We start from the raw sequence: 17,273 nt of genomic DNA, 5'->3' as shown, positions 1-17,273 counted from the left end.
GCAACCTTTCATTCAATATTTTCATATGATCTAAATTTTCTTTTTTTTTTAAACTTTTTTAGGTAATCTTTTTTTTCTTCTCCGAGAAGTTTCAGATTTGACCAGAAGGATTTTTCCCTTTTTTTTGTAATTATATCCTCAAAATGGACTGCCCAGTCTTCTTTTTCTTGTTTTAGGTTACTTTAGTGGGGTTTCTGTTTCTTTCTCAATAATAGAAATTTCGAGTCTTTTTTTTAATGAATTGTTAAGAGGAGCTGTGGTTCCTTTTTTATATTAGCTTGATATTATACTAGATTTTGACAGTGTACATTCCTTTCTTTCTTTGTACTTTTATTGAAATATGTATTTGATATAACTTCTCCTTTGATTTGTATTTATCCTTTCTTTAAATCAATAAAAAAGATTGAAAATGAAAATGAGAATCTGCTTGAAAATGAGAATCTGCTTGTACTTCTCAGCATTGAGGATTCCATTAGTTCTGACCAGATCACCAACTCCATTTACAGAAATGCAGCCCCAAACCTGCAGGGAGTGTCTGCCATACTTCACCGTTGGCTGGAGACACACACCCATGTAGCATTTTTCAGCTTTTCTATGAACAAACCGTTTCCTACTTAAGCCATAAATTTCAAATTTTGACTGGTTAGCCCTTGCACCTATTGCCATTGTTCAGCTCCTTGTCCTGTGTTTGTGTGCATAAGTGAATCTCTGTTTCCACTTTGGAGGAAACATTTTTGCCAGCAATGCTTCCATGAAGACCTCTCCGGACTGTTGAAGAATGCATTTGGGTTCCAGTTATTTTCTGTGAGTTCAGAGCTAATAGCAGTGTTCGACAACTTCCAATTTGAAAGGGAGTTACCTCTCATCTCTTGTATTCAGTTTCCGTGGGTGTTTCTGGTCCTCAACCTTGCCCGTTTCTTTGTGCTTCTTCAGAAGAGCTTGGTCAGCACACCTTGAGACTCCTGTCTGCCACAAAAGTTCTGCTTGGGAGCGACCTTACTGATGCAGGATGACCACCTTGTGTCTTGTTGCTATGCTTCTCTTGTCATGGAGTAGGAATTGATGATTTGAAGGTTAAACATCTGCCACACGCGCACTTTTAGTTTGTTTGTCCTTCACCCGGTTTGATTCCTTTCACACCTGTTTCTGTTTTAGGTAATCAGTTTAGTTCATTCAACTCATTATATGTCATTGATAATTAGCATCCTGTTCGTTAACATTGTTTAATCATCCACTAGCCTAGATACCTACAAAGGAATGAAGATTATACTTGAAAATTGGTCTATCACTTAATATGTTACTTTCTTTAACGAAGTACAAAAATTTCTCTAGCATTTAATTTTTTAGAATTTAGAAAGTGCCAACGATCACTGATCGAGGTTCGATCCATGGTTCGAAAAGGAGTTTGTATGCACTTTGTGGGTTTCCTCTGGGTGCTCTGATTTCCTCCCATGTTCATGATTAGAATTGGGTTTTGTAAATTGTGGGCAATGCATGTAGGCATTGGAAGTGTTTAAAGTAAAAGTTATTATCAGATATATACAGGTCACCACATGCAGCCCTTGGAGTTGGTGACTGTTCTTTGGCCTCATGCCTCTTCTAACTGGAGATCATTGTGGGTGACCTTGACATGGTGATTTGCAGCTGTCAACCACTTCACCAGATTTAAAGTTACTTCGACCCTCAAGGAAATTGCAAAACTTTTCACACTGCTCCAGCACAGGAAAGTGACTAAACAAATAGGGATGGGCAGTGTCCCTCTCAAAGTAACTATCACCATTCTTCACAATTGATCTTTAAATTGAAGACTATATAAAATTAGGACTGTAAGACAAAGTTTCCAGCTTAATATATTTTTTGCAGTCAATCAAATAAACCAATTAGGAGAAGAACATTCACCATTCAGTCTGATCGAATTGAACTGAATGTAATCTCGAACCCACTGTTCTGCCTATCACTGAACTTTTAAATACCTGTGTTTTTGTCAGTCTATTTACCACTGACTTAATCTTCAAGACAATTCTACCACCACCCTTTGAGGAACCAAGTTCCAAAATCATCAGAAAAAAGATGCTATACACCTCAATCTTAACTGAACAACTCTTTAAAATTTGTTTGTGATTCATAATTCTACATTATCCAATAAAGTTAAATAGCCCCTCAATAATCGACATTGCCAATACCATTTCTAACATTTCAAAGAAAATTTATTATCCAAGTACATACGTCACCATATACAATCCTGAGATTCATTTTCTTGCAGGCATTCATAGTAGAACAAAGAAATACAATGGAATCGATGAAAAACTACACACAAGGACCTTGTAAAACCTTTCAAATTGCTCCATCACAGAAAATATAGTCAGAGCTACTAGATATACTTCATAGAATCATACAGTATGAGCAAGAAAGTCCTTCAGCCCGCTAAATCCACACTGATCGTCAAGCACTCACTTACAGACAATGCAATTTACAGAACAGATCTATTCTAATTTATTTGGGTGACTACAGCTGGGCAGCTAGTAACATTAAAAGACACAAGCAACTGCAGAGGCAGGAATCTAGAGCAACAGGAGAGCTCCTAGAGGAACTCAGCAAGTCAGGCAGCACCCGTGGAGGGAAGTGGACAGTCCAATATTCCAAGTTGCAACCCATCACCTGGACTGAAAGGGCAGAGGGGAAGATAGCTAGTATAAAGAAGTGAGCTTTTAGAGTTGCTTTCTCACAATGGCAGCAACCTGCAATTCCATTGGTGTGGAATTTGCACATTGTGTTTCCCTCCAGTGGTCTGGTGACCTCCCACATACCCTGAGATGTGCACTTTGGCTGGTTAATCAACCACTGTAAATTGGCCGAGGTAAAGGCAAGTGGTAAAGCTGGAAGAGTTGATGCGAATGAGAGGAGAGAAGATCAGAAGGGAATTTATTTATTATTTATTGACATACGGCACATAGTGGGCCCTTTGAGCCACGCCACCCAGTAATCCACCAATTTAATCTTAGCCTGATCATGGGACAATTTACAATAACCAGTTAACCTATCAACCCCTTTAGACTGAGGGGTGAAGCCAGAGCACTCGGAGGGAATCCCACACAATCATGGGGAGAATGTAAAAATCTCCTTACAGACAGCGGCAGAGTTGAAGCCAGGTCTCTGGCCCTCCAATAGCATTATGCTAACCACTAGATTACCATGAAAGAAAACCTCAAATATATTTTTTAAAAAGATAACTTTCCACAAACATTTACTTTTATTTGGTCTAGGCTCTTGGTGCAAAACTCACCCAGACTCCCCACTTTCCCTCACACCTGGTGGGCATGCAGCAAGACACAAACAAGTCAGATAACATATGACTGAGTCCTGGCCCGACTGTTCATGGCAAAAAGCCAAGCTGGAAAGAGTTTAATCTCTTAGCAAAAAGCAGCCAAACATCATCTCACCATGCTTTTTAAAATCCTTTCAATATTACAGCCATTTTAAATTTCTTTCATTAATTTTTACCCAAAATTAAAATGTATAAATCAATAAAATTATTAAGGTAATGACATTTAAGCTTATCTTCCATATTCTCCAGGTAGAGAATGATTATTGAAACAAATGGGTGCATGCGCCATTCTGCATAGCGTAGGTTCAAAGAAAGGAACTTTCTCAGTAAAAGAAAAGTTTATTGGCCCAAAACATTCGCAACACACACAAAATGCTGGTGGAACGCAGCAGGCCAGGCAGCATCTATAGGAAGAAGTATAGTCGACATTTCCCTTTTCACCCGACGATGGGTCTCAGCCTGAAATGTCGACTGTACTTCTTCCTATAGATGCTGCCTGGCCTGCTGCGTTCCACCAGCATTTTGTATGCGTTGTTTGAATTTCCAGCATCTGCAGATTTCCTCGTGTTTGCGACGCAAAACATTAATTCTGTTTCTCCCTCCAAAGAAGCTGCTTGCCCTGCTGATTATTTCTAGTGTACTGTATTATTATTTCCTAGTATGTTATGGAACTAAATCAGATGCTGGTGTAAGCATTCAATAGGTCAGCAGCTACTGTGCAAAGAGTGCGGATGTGGTGCAGATCTAAAGGGCTGGCTCAGTTTCCTTTTCCACAGATGCACCCCAGATGCTGAGCATCTCTAGCATTTGGCTTTAGTGCTGCAGAGGGAACTCCAATGAGAGGTTGCACAAAGTGGAATAAATGGTGTATTGACATCCATCACTTCGTATTATGGCTCGGGGTCTGGGTCTTCCTTGCAAGAGAAAAGTTGGACAACAATGGTGCCATTTCAAATCACCTACCAGAGGCAGCATGATTTGGCCCACTGATATCTAAATATTATACAGAAAATCAGTCCGGTTAATATATCTACAGGTTCTTTAAACCATTCTCTCACCCAATACTGTCTCATGAAACTTGGTGATAGTTTAAAATGCACGTAATTAATGACATCATTTCTGTTTTGCACATGATGCGCAATACACCCTATGAACACACACTGGGTGTAGTGGAGGACAGTAAACCCTTCACTGCCTGATACCAACACTGTAGGGGCCCCCTTAATCTCACTACGACATGCTCAGCCACCTTGTCTCTCTCACTGTGCTACAGAACCAAGAATTCACCATTCCCTGGTATTAACTTACTATCCCCTACTACACTGGGCATGTCTGATCTTCACCACTTTGATTTTCTACAAAGGATCCGACAGGTAATCAGGTTTTAACAGAATAGAAAAAGCAGCAACTCAGTGATCAGTTTTTTAATTTACATTTATCCTCATTTGTTGAACCAAACTGAAACATTTCCACTGTAGAACATAACACCACAGGCCTTTCAGCCCACAATATTGTGCAACCTCTTAACCTACTCTAAGATCAACCTAACCCTTCCCTCCTACATATCCTTCCATTTTTCTACCATCCACACGCCCGTCTCAGAGTTTTTATTTTAATGTATCTGCCTCTACCACCATCCCTGGCAGGACATTCCATGCACCCACCATTCTCTATGTAAAAACACTTGCCTCTGACATCCCCCACCCCCCAAACTTTGCTCCAAATGCCTTGGCCAACTTGGCCACCCATCATTAGTCCAGTTACTTGTTTTATCAATGAGCTAGTAAACATTTCTTCAACAAAGTATCAAGCTTTGACGGAGCAGCTGTCCTACAAGACACCGGCTAACGTAATGTTTAGTGTCACATGAACATAGAATATAGAAATCCACAGCATATTACAAGCCCTTCAGCCAACAATGTTGTGCCAACCACGTAACCTACTTGAGAAGCGCACGAGTGAATCTGCAGGTGTTGGAAATAAATAAAAACACAAAATGCTGGCAGACTCCTGATGAAGGGTTTCGGCCCGAAACGTCGTCACTACCTCCTCCCATAGATGCTGTCTGGCCTGCTGAATTCTGCCAGCACTTTGTGTTTTTATTAACCTACTCTAGAAACTGCCTGGAATTTCCCAACTGTGCAGCCCTCTATTTTCCTAAGCTCCATGTACCCATCTAAGAACCTCTTAAAAGACCCTATCGTATCCGCCTCCATCACCGTTGCTGGCAGTATCCACCACCCTTGTGTGAACAACTTACCTCTAACAACCCCCTTGTACCTATTTCCAAGCACCTTAAAACTATGCCCCCTCGTGTTAGACATTACAAACCTGGGAAAATGCCTCTGGCTATCTACATGATCAATGTCTCTCATCATCTTACACACTTCTATCAGATCACCTCTCATTCTCCGTCGCTCCAAGGAGAAAAGGCCAAATTCACTCAACCTTTTCTCTTAAGTCACGCTCGCCAATCCAGGCAACATCCTTGTAAATCTCCTCTACACTCTCTCCATACTATCCACATCCTTCCTGTAGTGAGGTGACCAGAACTGAACACAGTACTCTGAGTGGGGTCTGACTAAGGTCTTTAATAGCTGTAACATTACCTCACAGCTCTTGAACTCAATCCCACGGTTGATGAAGCCCAACACACCAAACGCCTTCTTAACAACACTGCCAAGCTGCACAGCAGCTTTGGGTATCCTATGGACACAGGCCCCAAGATCTCCCTGATCCTCCACACTACCTAGAGTCGTACAATTAATATTATACAAGTAGGTTGCTGCCAAATTTAGCAATTTGGGGTTAAAGCTGGGAAATGACACTGAACAACTGTGCACTGAGGATGTCACCTCAAATGGTGATGAAACATCTACAAGCTAATTACCAAACTCAGTGAACACCACAACATCAGGAGCCCCAACTCAAGCTACCTGTATTCACCATCATCCTAAACAACTTGGGGTGAGCAGCTCAAAGAAGCTGGGAGACCTTCACCACGTTGTGAAGTTTCCACACCGGAGCAATTATATTTTCTCCATGAGTCCCTGAATGACACTGAAGCTGAAAAAACCACAATGACCTTGAGGGAGGCCAGAGTGAAGAGAACACATGGATACCCACCCCTGTATCTGCTTCTTTATCTGCTTTGTAACTTAGTACATTCAATGTCATAGGGGCCACACACATACTAACATAACCTAATGTACATCAACATAGTTTACAAGCTGAGGGAGAATTGACTAAAGACACAAGCTACTGCACGAACCCAAACCAAAAGTTTTGGAGTTTAGAGGGGTGACCAGCGTCCATGGGCACAAATGGACAGCGGACATTTTGGGACAGAACCCTTCATCACTCCAGGAGCCTCCACCTGAAAAGCGGGCTATTGCCCTCTACAGATGCTGTCCGACCCATAAATGCAGTATTTTTAAATCATGTTGTAATCACTGCAACTTTAACTCCAGCTCAAGTTAAACCAAACCACCTTGTTCATATTCTTGGAAAATTATTTAGTGCTCACGTTCAAACCTCACAAAAGTAGAGTTAACCCGTCCCTGCCCCTTACCTTTTGAGTGCCAGTTCCAAATTATCCGTCTCCATGGTTTGGATCCTACCGTCTTTAATCAACCCGTAAATCAGTTCCTCATAGTGCTCGCACAGATCATGGTCGGAGACTGCGCGGATCTGCTGGTGGAAAAGGGCCAGCTTCTCTCGGCTGTAGGGGAGAAAGCAAGGGGTGAGCAGTTAATTCGAATGAGCCTGCAGTCCTTTTAACTGACTGCCGGGAGGGTTTTTACCTAAAATTGGAAAACTTGTTTGTTCTAATCGTGGACTTAACCCGGGGTCGGACTCCCTTTGGTTACTGCTGATGGACCAGCAACTTTGGCAAGTTCCCAGTCTTCGGGAGAAAGTAACAGCGTACCCGGGGATCGGGGGGCTCAGCGCCAGCGCCGCTGACAGCGCAGAACACCTCTCGCTGCTCCCAGTCAGCCTGAACCTGCTGCGAGCTCCGCGGTCACGCCAGTTTGGGATGACTGCTCCGCGGTCACGCCAGTTTGGGATGACTGCTCCGCGGTCACGCCAGTTTGGGATGACTGCTCCGCTCCTCCGCCCGCAGTCACGGCCACTTCAATGATCCGAGATGCCGCTTCGGGTGGGGTTGAGAGCGAACCTGGAGCGTCCGTTCTCTGCGAATGCGGGCAATTGTCAAGTCTCGGGACCCACGCCCTTTGCAGTGTCCAACGGACAGACCATGTTCATTTCTCTTTCTTCAGATAGCTAATGTACCGAGCTCCCACCGACACCTGCAATAGTTTCCACCCCCATGCATTTAACGCTGTACCAGATGTGACGATGGGCAAGTCCTTCTGGGGAGGGTGGATGCGTTCTACGAGTATACACGAAACGCCCTGAATGTCGTGCCTTTCCTAAGCATTTCTAGTTTACCCAGTGTCATAAAAAGTGTTATTTTACACCTCAGAAGTGATCATTATCTTGGCAACAATGGCAAAAAAAAAATTTGCAGATACTGGAAATCTTGAGCAACACACAAAACGCTGGAGGTTTCAGCATCATCGACGGAGGGGGATAAAACAGTCGATATTTTGGGCCCAGACCCTTCGTCAGATAACAAGAAGTTATAAAGAGGAAAAAATAGTCTCGGGTAGGAATTTCTTAGGAGTCTGCGGAGATTCGGCACGACATCTGAAAGTTTGACAAACTTCCGTAGGTGTGTAGTGGAGAGTGTAATGTATTATGTGAGTATTCGTAGGTCAGAGTGCGTATGACGTCAGAATGCGGGGTTTTTTTTTGTAAAATGGGAGTCTGGTGAATAAACGTGTGTGTTTAATACTGCGGTGTCCGAGTCACATTAACGCTACAGAGAGTATATCGACTGGCTGCATCACAGCCTAGTTTGGGAGCACCACTGCCTCTGAATGGAAAATCCTACAAAAAAGGTCATGGATTTGGCCCAGTACATCACGGCTAAAGCCCTCTCAACCATTGAGATTATCGACATGCATCATCGGAGATCCCCACCACCCAGGTCATACTCTTTTCTCGCTGCTGCCATCAGGTAGAAAGTACAAGAGGCTCCGGACTAGCACCAGCAGGTTGGAGAACAGTTACTAGACAACAACATTCGGACATGTCCGGCCTCCTCTACTGCCATGATGAGGCCAAACTCAAGCTGGAGGAGCAACACCTCAAATACCGTCTGGGTAGTCTCCAGCCCCTTGGTATGAACATCGAATTCTCCAACTTCCCGTAATTCCCTCCCTCTCCCTTCCCACTTTCACTCTGCCTCCTCCTCCCGCTGCCTATCACTTCTCTGCCTTCTTCTACTACCCATAGTGCTTTCCCCTTACATTCCTTCTTCATCTCTCCTACACCTATCCCCTCCCCTGCCCCTTGATCTTTCCTCTGATTGGTTTTCCACCCTCCCCCCACCTTCTTTATGGGGCCCCTGCCCCCTCCTTCTTCAGTCCTGATGAAGGGTCTCGGCTTGAAACGTTGACTGCTCCTTTAAATGGATGCTGCCCGACCTGCTGAGTTCATTCAGCTTGTTTGTATGTGTTGACTAGACAACAGCCATCTGGCTCTTGAACAACACGCTCAGTTGCCTATCCATTGAGATGTTTCCACACCAATGATCTCACTTTAAGGACTCTTCATTTTGCTATCTTATATTCTCAGATTTTATTGCTATTTATTTATATTGCATTTGCACAGGGTGTTGTCTTCTGCACTCTGTATCTTTCACTGATCCTGTTATAGTTACTATTCTATAGATTTTCTGAGTATGTCCGCAGGAGAATTAACCTCAGGGTTGTACATGGTGACATATATGTAATTTGATAATAAAATTTACTTTGAACTTTGAATTCAGCAGATCAAGCAGCATCTATGGAGGAAGAGAACTGTCCATATCAGTTGGACTGTTAGGAACATGGACTTGCCCATGTTCCTAACAGTTCCTAACTGCCTCACAGTGCCATCAACATAAACATGTGTTTAGTCGGAACTTAAATGATGCAGCCAAGTCCCACTCTAACAAAACTCAGGCAAACAGTAGCAAACCAATCTACTGAACACTCCTGGAGACCAGAGTGGGCCATTGGGCTGCAGTTTGCCACATCAGGGCTGATCCTGGCCTTGCCCTAGCTTGAGAAGCCAAAAATCTCTCAATCTCTCAAATCACTGACCAATGGAAAATATTTTGCCCTTTCTATCTCTATGCCCTCTTAAAATCCTAACACCAAGATCAAAATATCTTAATATTCTTCACTCCTGAGAATACAGGAGTGGCAGATTTGCCCAGCTATCAGATATAATTTTTGTTTGAACTTTAGCACACTCTGTGGTCCCTGCACACCTTTTTGCTTTGGAAACAAAAACAACCTAAATCAGGCACGTCACTGGATCGTCTCTGTAAAGCCTCCTACATTCTTCAGTAGGGTAATTTTAGTCCTGTCTCTCTGGCCAATGAGAGGCTTTGTATACATTCAGACATCACCAACAATGGATCACATTGTCCACATGGTTAACATTAGACTTCTGAACTAGGCACAGCAAGAGATATCCTGGAGGACAAAGTCAACTTCAAGGATGCCCTTAGAGCCTCCATTGATAAGCATCTTCTTTAGTTCCAAGTTCAAAGTAAATTCAATATCAATGTACATTATATGGAACATCAGCATATACTACCGAGATTCATTTTCTTACAAACATTCTCAGTAAGTACAAAGAACTCCATACAAGCGATGAAAAGCTTCACACAAAGATGGACAAACAACCAATGTGCACAAGACAACAAATTGTGCAAATACAAAGAAGGGAAATAATAATTAATAAATAAATAAATAAATAAATAAATAATGAGAACATGAGTTGTAGAATCCTTGAAAGTTCAGTCCAAAGGTTGTAGAATCTGCTCAGCGTTGGGGTGAGTGAAGTTATCCACTCTTGTTCATGGGAATCCTTGATGCATCATTGCTGAAAATGGAGAAAAGCATTTCGGAAGGCTGAGCCCATTGAGCCTCTATGATAGGAGGATGAAGTGTGAGAGAAGGAGTTCTTAACCTACCAAACAACCCATCTACCTCCATCAAGGGACTCCTATCCAACCTCTGGCAAACTTTGCAAATCCTGCATAAGCCCTCCCACCACTGTCTGTAAGGATTGTGTGTGTTTCCTCACACATTCCAAAGATGTGTGGGTTAGCAGGTTAATTGGTTACATGGGTTTAGTTGGGTTGTGTAGGCTCATTGGTCCAGAAGGCTCTGTTACCGTACTGCATCTCTCAATAAAATTAAAATAAAACCCACAGGAACATCCTTCATCATAAAAGTAAGTACTCCAGAATACATTAATTTACAGTTGTTGTTCACAGTATTATTATCTGCAAAGTTTTGATTGATAAAGAAAAACTTTAATGCTTCAATTATTTTCTTCTTGACATTTTCAGAATTTTTTTGGCATCCGTTAGTCTTGTGAGACCATGGATTTGCGCCTTGGAAGGTTTCCAGGGCGCAGACCTGGGCAGGGTTGTATGGGAGACCAGCAGTTGCCCAAGCTGCAAGCCTTCCCCACTCCACACCACTGATATTGTCCAATAGGACCCAAGCAGCTTGGCACCGGTGACGTCGCAGAGCAATGTGTTGTTAAGTGCCTTGCTCAAGGACACAAACACGCTGTCTCAGCTGAGGCTCAAGCCAGTGACCTTCCGATCACTAGACCGATGCCTTATCCACTAGACCATGTGCCAACACAACATTTTCAGAACTGCTTTTATGTTCTGCTATCATGTTAAATGCTACTTCAATGTACAAACGTACAACCTACTAATAACCATAGACTTAACATGCTGGTAGGTGTTTTATGCTATTATTCTGAACAAACCCTGTTTTCCTGGCATTGAATGGACCAAAGAAGAAAAACAAACAAGTATGGACAAGAAATGATTTCAAGCATTATTTCTTATATTAGGTATGGCTGACAGCCAATCCATTACAAAGCCTTGTGTTAGATGCAAATATTCCAAGCTTGTATTCTCATTGCATTACACAACTACCCAAGTGGTGAAACTATTAAATATACACCTTAGTAAGGGCTTTTTGAAAGGCAAGTGCTGACAAATAAAACCCCTGCCATAGTAGGTTTACTAAAAGTTGCAGTAAATGTTCCACAAGACACCATCCATTAAGGTTTTCATGGGAGTTGAGCTACAACAATTAGGGAAGGTATTTAGTTGATTGTGTATTCTAGTTAATTAAGATATGGTGCTTATAATGGTTTACCAATTTTTTCCAGAACAATTGAATAAACCTGTCTAGCACTTTTTAAACAGAGCTCGTGTTGATCAAGTAAAATCCAGTGAGATGAACCAGGCACATCACCTTTTATAAAACGTTCCTATTCTCATCCACTTGATCCTTTAAAGGCCATTTTCTGAACAAAACAAGTTTGTTTCATGTGAATTTCTGATGGTGTTGCTGGCATTCTGACAAAATATGGTAATTCCTTTGTAATCTTAAGAGGGCAAGCCTCCAGATTTTGGTAAGTACTATTAAGTTAATATTGTGACTGATTTAAATTGGAAAAAAATGATTAGGATTCAAACAATCTAGACGCAATAGCAACAAAAACACTCCTGCTGAGATCTGCAGTGTGTGATGGGTAGGAGGAAAACTTCCTTTTCAGATAAATATGAGAAACAGAATCAGTCTTTAAAGATCAATAGAGATAAGGAAGGCAAGCCTACTGATCAAATCTATTCATAATGAAAATAGACTGACATTTTCTTTTATCAATAGTGAATGCCTCCAGGAAGAACCAATGGCCAGGATTAGGCTTACCTCCTCCCAACAGTTCCACAGTGAACTCTGTGAGAAAAGAGTAGCCAACATTTCGGGCTGAGACCCTTCATCAGGAAGGGTCCTGATGAAGGGTTTCGGCCCGAAACGTTGGCTACACTTTTCTCACGGATGCTGCCTGACCTGCTGAGTTCTTCCAGCGTTGTGTACGTATTCTTTGATCCACAGCATCTGCAGTTGTATTTTTGTGTTCCACAGTGAACTGTAGGCTATCCACTATTGTAATTTTACATTTCGAACGTTCACACAAGAAGCATCAAACCCTGAAGTCTGAGGTGAGCTTGCGGTCAGATGCGAGCTCATCTAACCTTCCACCCTACACTGGCCTGCTAAAGGGCACTGATATTCTGAGAAGGGGTGTCAGATGCAGCGTGAAGCTTTCATTCTCAAATATCACCTCATTTGTCCCTGACCGTTTTGTCCACAGAGCTCAATATCATGCTCAGCTTTCAAACTTCGGGACCATTCCAGGCTGCTGCTGAGTTTTAGCACAACACACATTTTGCTGTTCATATTTGCCATAGGGAGATCACCAAAACTCCACACCAGTCCTCCTTCGGTCCAACAGAGCAGGTGTAGGCAGCTGACTACATTACAGGCTGAACCAACGTTCAGGCATTCACAAACTCCTGTCATAACCTTGCCTAGACTTCCTTGATGACTGCCTGTGATCAGTGTTTGGCTCTCTTCCTGGAGGGTTCAGATGTCCCCCTTGCATAAATAATCCATCTCATTCAACAGCCGCTCCAGATCCCTCTTGACCCCTTAAGGTACTTTCCCAATTCCTAACTATCAATGGAGCATGCAAAAGAAATACAAGCAAAAGTAGGTCACCTGGCCCATACAGCCCGCTCTGCCATTCAGTAAGGTCCTGGCTGATCCGGCCCTAGATTCAGCTCCATCTATCTGTCTTTTCCCTACAATCCTTAATACACCTTCTCTGCAAAAATCGAACCCAGCTATAAATATATTAAAAAAGGTAGCCTGGACAGAGAATTCCAGACTTGCTGCTCTCTGGGAAAGAGCATACTACTGCTCTCTCCTCATCTCCTTCCTAAATCCACTCCCCAAAATCTTGAGGCTATATTCCCTAGTTCGAGTCTCACTTGCAAGTGGAAGCAACTTTCCTGCCTTTATCTTATCAATCCCTCCCCACACCTTTTACTTCTGGCACCTTCCCCCTTCCTTCTCGGTCCTGAAGGAAGGTTTCGGCCCGAAACAGCGACCTGTTTATTCTTTTCCACAATTGCTGCCCGGCCTGCTGAGATCCCCCAGTGTTTTGTGTGTGTCCTGTTGCATTTCCAGCACTTTTAGACTCTCCTGTGTTTGTTTCTATAAAATCCTTTTCATTCTTCTATATTCCATTTAGTATCGTCAACCACTCCTCATGTTTAGCCCCTTAATTTCTGGAGTTAATCCAGTGAAGCTCTTCTACATTGCCTCCAAAGTCAGTATATCTTTCTTCAAGTTCTGAGGTCATAAATGGATGCAGTACTCAAGGTACGGCCTCTTCATCCATCATTCAATAGTCACACTCCCCTGTACTGTTGTACATCCCTTTAAGAGCTGGGTGTAGAGATTGCATCTGCTGGGTTACATAATGAAAATACAAGAACTTGCAACATATGGTCAGTGAAATTCAAACCTAAACCTGCAGTGTCAGTTTCAGTGTGCTATTGCACAGGAGCATCCAGCAACGTTGGACCTTTATGGATCACAGTTAAGTCGATGAGAAAGTAAGATTCCAACCCGTGAAACCAGTACCATATTCTCTTGCTGCAGATGAACTTGCAATGTAATATCAATGTTTAGATCATTTTGGGAGAGGCTTATAGCTGAAATAAAATGACACATTCATTCACAAAAGCTCTGCTCCCGATGAAACCGATTTTCAATCGCACAATGCTCTCGTTGCGCATACTCACTGAAATCTCAGTGATTCCCAGCGGCGGTGTTTAATGTCCTAAAAGGGGTGTTAGGGGAACAGAAGTCGTCGGGGAGGGCATTCAAGATTCTTGGGGGGGGGGGCAGTAAGCGGCACCCTAACTTGAGGCACGCGACCTTGCGGACCATTAATAGGGCAGGCACTTCCAAAAAAAAAGGATGGGGCATTGGAACACATGAAGAAATATAGCTCTGCGGCCGGTGAGCACTCGTTGTCACAACGCGACTGAAACTCGGCAATTTCACCCAACCTTGACAATCAAACAGACATTACTGGGGATGCACAAATTAGCAACCAGGGTGCCCAACAGTTCCCTTTGACTCGCGGCATGGAACGAGTTCATGCAATTTAACAGTTGGTAAGTCAACTAAGTAAAGTTTCTTAAGGCCGTTATAGCCGGGGTGGTACTGGGGAACAAGCTCCCACTACCTATTGAATGTTTCCATTTGCTTGCGCCTCAAATAGCTTCAGACCACCAAGTCCAGCTCCTGGCCTTCACCCGTGGCTTGGCTACTAAGCCTGGCGGAACCGTTTCTACTGAGAGGAGAAGGGGTAAAGGCGGGTTACTGGCGCCTTAAAATCAGTCGCTTAGGGCAAATGGGGCTCGTCAGCCGTGGTTGGCAGTTCATGTAGAAGGAAAACTCGTATCTCGAACCCCCGCTGCCTTGCGACTGTACCCAGTCATGGAGAAGGCTTTGGGAGTAAACCCCGAGGGAAAAAAGAGCGGAGCTAGAGTCCTACATTGAGTTCAATGCAGACTGGCAACTCCTGCGACGCTGCTGATACCAAACTCTATTGGTCTCAGCCGTTCCTTCGTGTTCACCGGATGCGTGGAGAGGGGGAGCTTGCTACATGGGCAACAGCTTGCTCTCATATTGTATTGCCCAGGCTTGCTTTCCCTACGGATCTATAGAAAACAGGTTGTGCAAGGACAACAACACTGGCTGGAACCAAACGGTGAAAAGAGCCAAGCAGTGAACCTGCCGACCTCGAGGACTCCACTTGAGCGATCCTGGCTTCGTATGTACAGTCAAGAACCATCTTTGCCCTTACATGATTTGTCAGTCGTGCTAACTGGAATAGTATAAAGGTAGCATGAGGAACATCAACTCAATCCCGACTACATTCAGATTCCAATCTGAATCCTTTTCGCTGTTGTGGTCACCTTCATCTTTGCGTGCCGCTATCATCGTCCGCGTCTGACAGGCATACCCAGTTTGTTTTAATTTTTAATTTTAATTTAGCCCCGGCAATGATGGATAAATACGTACGGCGCAATCTCTTTGAGTCGGAAGGCGGTGATGCCTTGAATTCTAATCCTCCTAAAAAAAAAGAAACTACCACAGGATCTGCCACAATACAATGTTACATACATGGCGTATGGTTTTATTCCGTTCCAATCAGATCAGCGATGCCCCGGGTGTCTTATTTGTAATACTATACTGTCTAAAGAAGCCATGAAATCATCAAGATTGCGCAAACACTTCCGTCAAAGACACCCTGAAAAGGTTACTTATGGTATTACTTTTGTCCTTGAAGATGAAAAAAAACATTTGAAAAGAGTTGCGCACTCGAGTCATTTGCCAAAAAAGCTAAAAATGTCCGTGATATTGGTCTCATTGCGTCTTATAACATTTCCAAAATGATAGCAAGGTGTGAAAAATCATACAATGGTGAGAGATTAATAATGCCTGCTAAATCAGAAGTGCTCACCGCTATTCTCAAAATGGATACTGTAGCAGTACTTTAAAATCAATTCCTCCAGCATTTTGTGTGTGCCACTTGCACATAGTTACGCATGGGCATGAAGGCTTTTGCTGTAACAACTTTGATGCACCATCAATAACTCACTCTGAGACGTAAGAAGCGAGATATCGGCTTTTATTGACTGGAAGAATGAACAACACTACATCCTGGGGAATGAGGGCCGGGCTCAGGCCTCAATCGCCTTTATACAGGGGTCTGTGGGAGGAGCCACAGGAGCAGTCCAGACAGGTATATGTAGTTCACCACAAACTTGAACAAGATATTTTCAACTCTTGCTAAAAACCATGAGCCTGAAGGTCACCCTTGGGCAAGGTGCAGCACTTGCTTAGCCCCCCTAATCAGGGTCACATTGAAGCCATGGGATGAGGTAGTGGATGGTTCTGTGAGCAGCTGGTGCTTATCAAAAGTCCTGGTTATGAGACTACTGACGCTAGGTAGACAATCTCTGAAGAGTATTGAAAATGGCTGGGGTCACCTGTCTTGAAAAAGACAACGGCAAACCACTTCTGTAGACAAATTTGCCAAAGCCAGTCATGGTCATGGAAAGACTATGATTGCCCACATCATATGACACAGCACATAATGAATGAACAATACAAAATTATGTGGGGTATAGATAGGATAAATGCAAGCAAGTTTTTTCCACTGAACATGGCTGAAACTGGAACTGGGTTAAGAATATAAAGGGAGACTTCTATGCTCAAAGGTGATGAAGGTGTGGAATGACCTGGCAGTAGAAGTGTTGGATTCAGGTTCAATTTCAACATTTAAAAGATATTTGGATACATACATGAATGGGAGGGCATGGAGGGCTATGGTCCGGGCACAGGTCGATGGGATTAGGCAGATTGTTTGGCACAGGCTAAATGGGCTGAATGGCCTGTTTCTGTGCTGCAGTGTTCTATGACTTCTATGATTAGAAATATCAGTTCACTAGTGCACTGTACACAATGAGCATACCTTCTGATCTACACCCTACAATGTAATTTCAGGCACTGTTAGCTTTGCTGATTGCAGCTGCAGACTGATTTAACAACTCTAATGATTTGACAAGAACAAGAGTAGAAAAACTTGTTTACCCAATGATGACTGGATCATAATCATTTGCATTCCACATAAGAATAAATAAGGTGCTTGTTTCTGCACTTTGTACTGGGCATTAATTATGTTCGTTCATTTCAGATCCGATTTCAGGCTCTTAAGTCGGACCTAGTTGTAGCAGGAACTAGCCTACTCTGTAACTTGATTCAGCTTCAGTATTTCAGAATCAGGGTTTAATATCACTGGCATTTGTCATGAAATGTGTTGTTTTGCTGCAACAGTACATTGCAAAACATAACAATAAAAACTATAA

The 17,273-nt window shown here is 42.9% G+C and overlaps 1 protein-coding gene across 1 annotated transcript in view; it reads right to left on the bottom strand.

The window, feature by feature from the left end:
- Positions 1 to 17,273, bottom strand: part of rasef2 (RAS and EF-hand domain containing 2) — an 81,467-nt gene that overhangs the window by 42,989 nt on the left and 21,205 nt on the right. Inside the window, exon 2 of the mRNA XM_073033041.1 lies at positions 6,897 to 7,046. Within this exon, the coding sequence (XP_072889142.1) occupies positions 6,897 to 7,046 (150 nt within the window). The remainder of the gene's footprint in view (positions 1 to 6,896; positions 7,047 to 17,273) is intronic.

Source organism: Hemitrygon akajei, chromosome 30 (assembly GCF_048418815.1).
Source record: "Hemitrygon akajei chromosome 30, sHemAka1.3, whole genome shotgun sequence".
Lineage (NCBI taxonomy): Eukaryota > Metazoa > Chordata > Chondrichthyes > Myliobatiformes > Dasyatidae > Hemitrygon > Hemitrygon akajei.
This window is presented reverse-complemented; position numbering and strand designations above follow the sequence as displayed.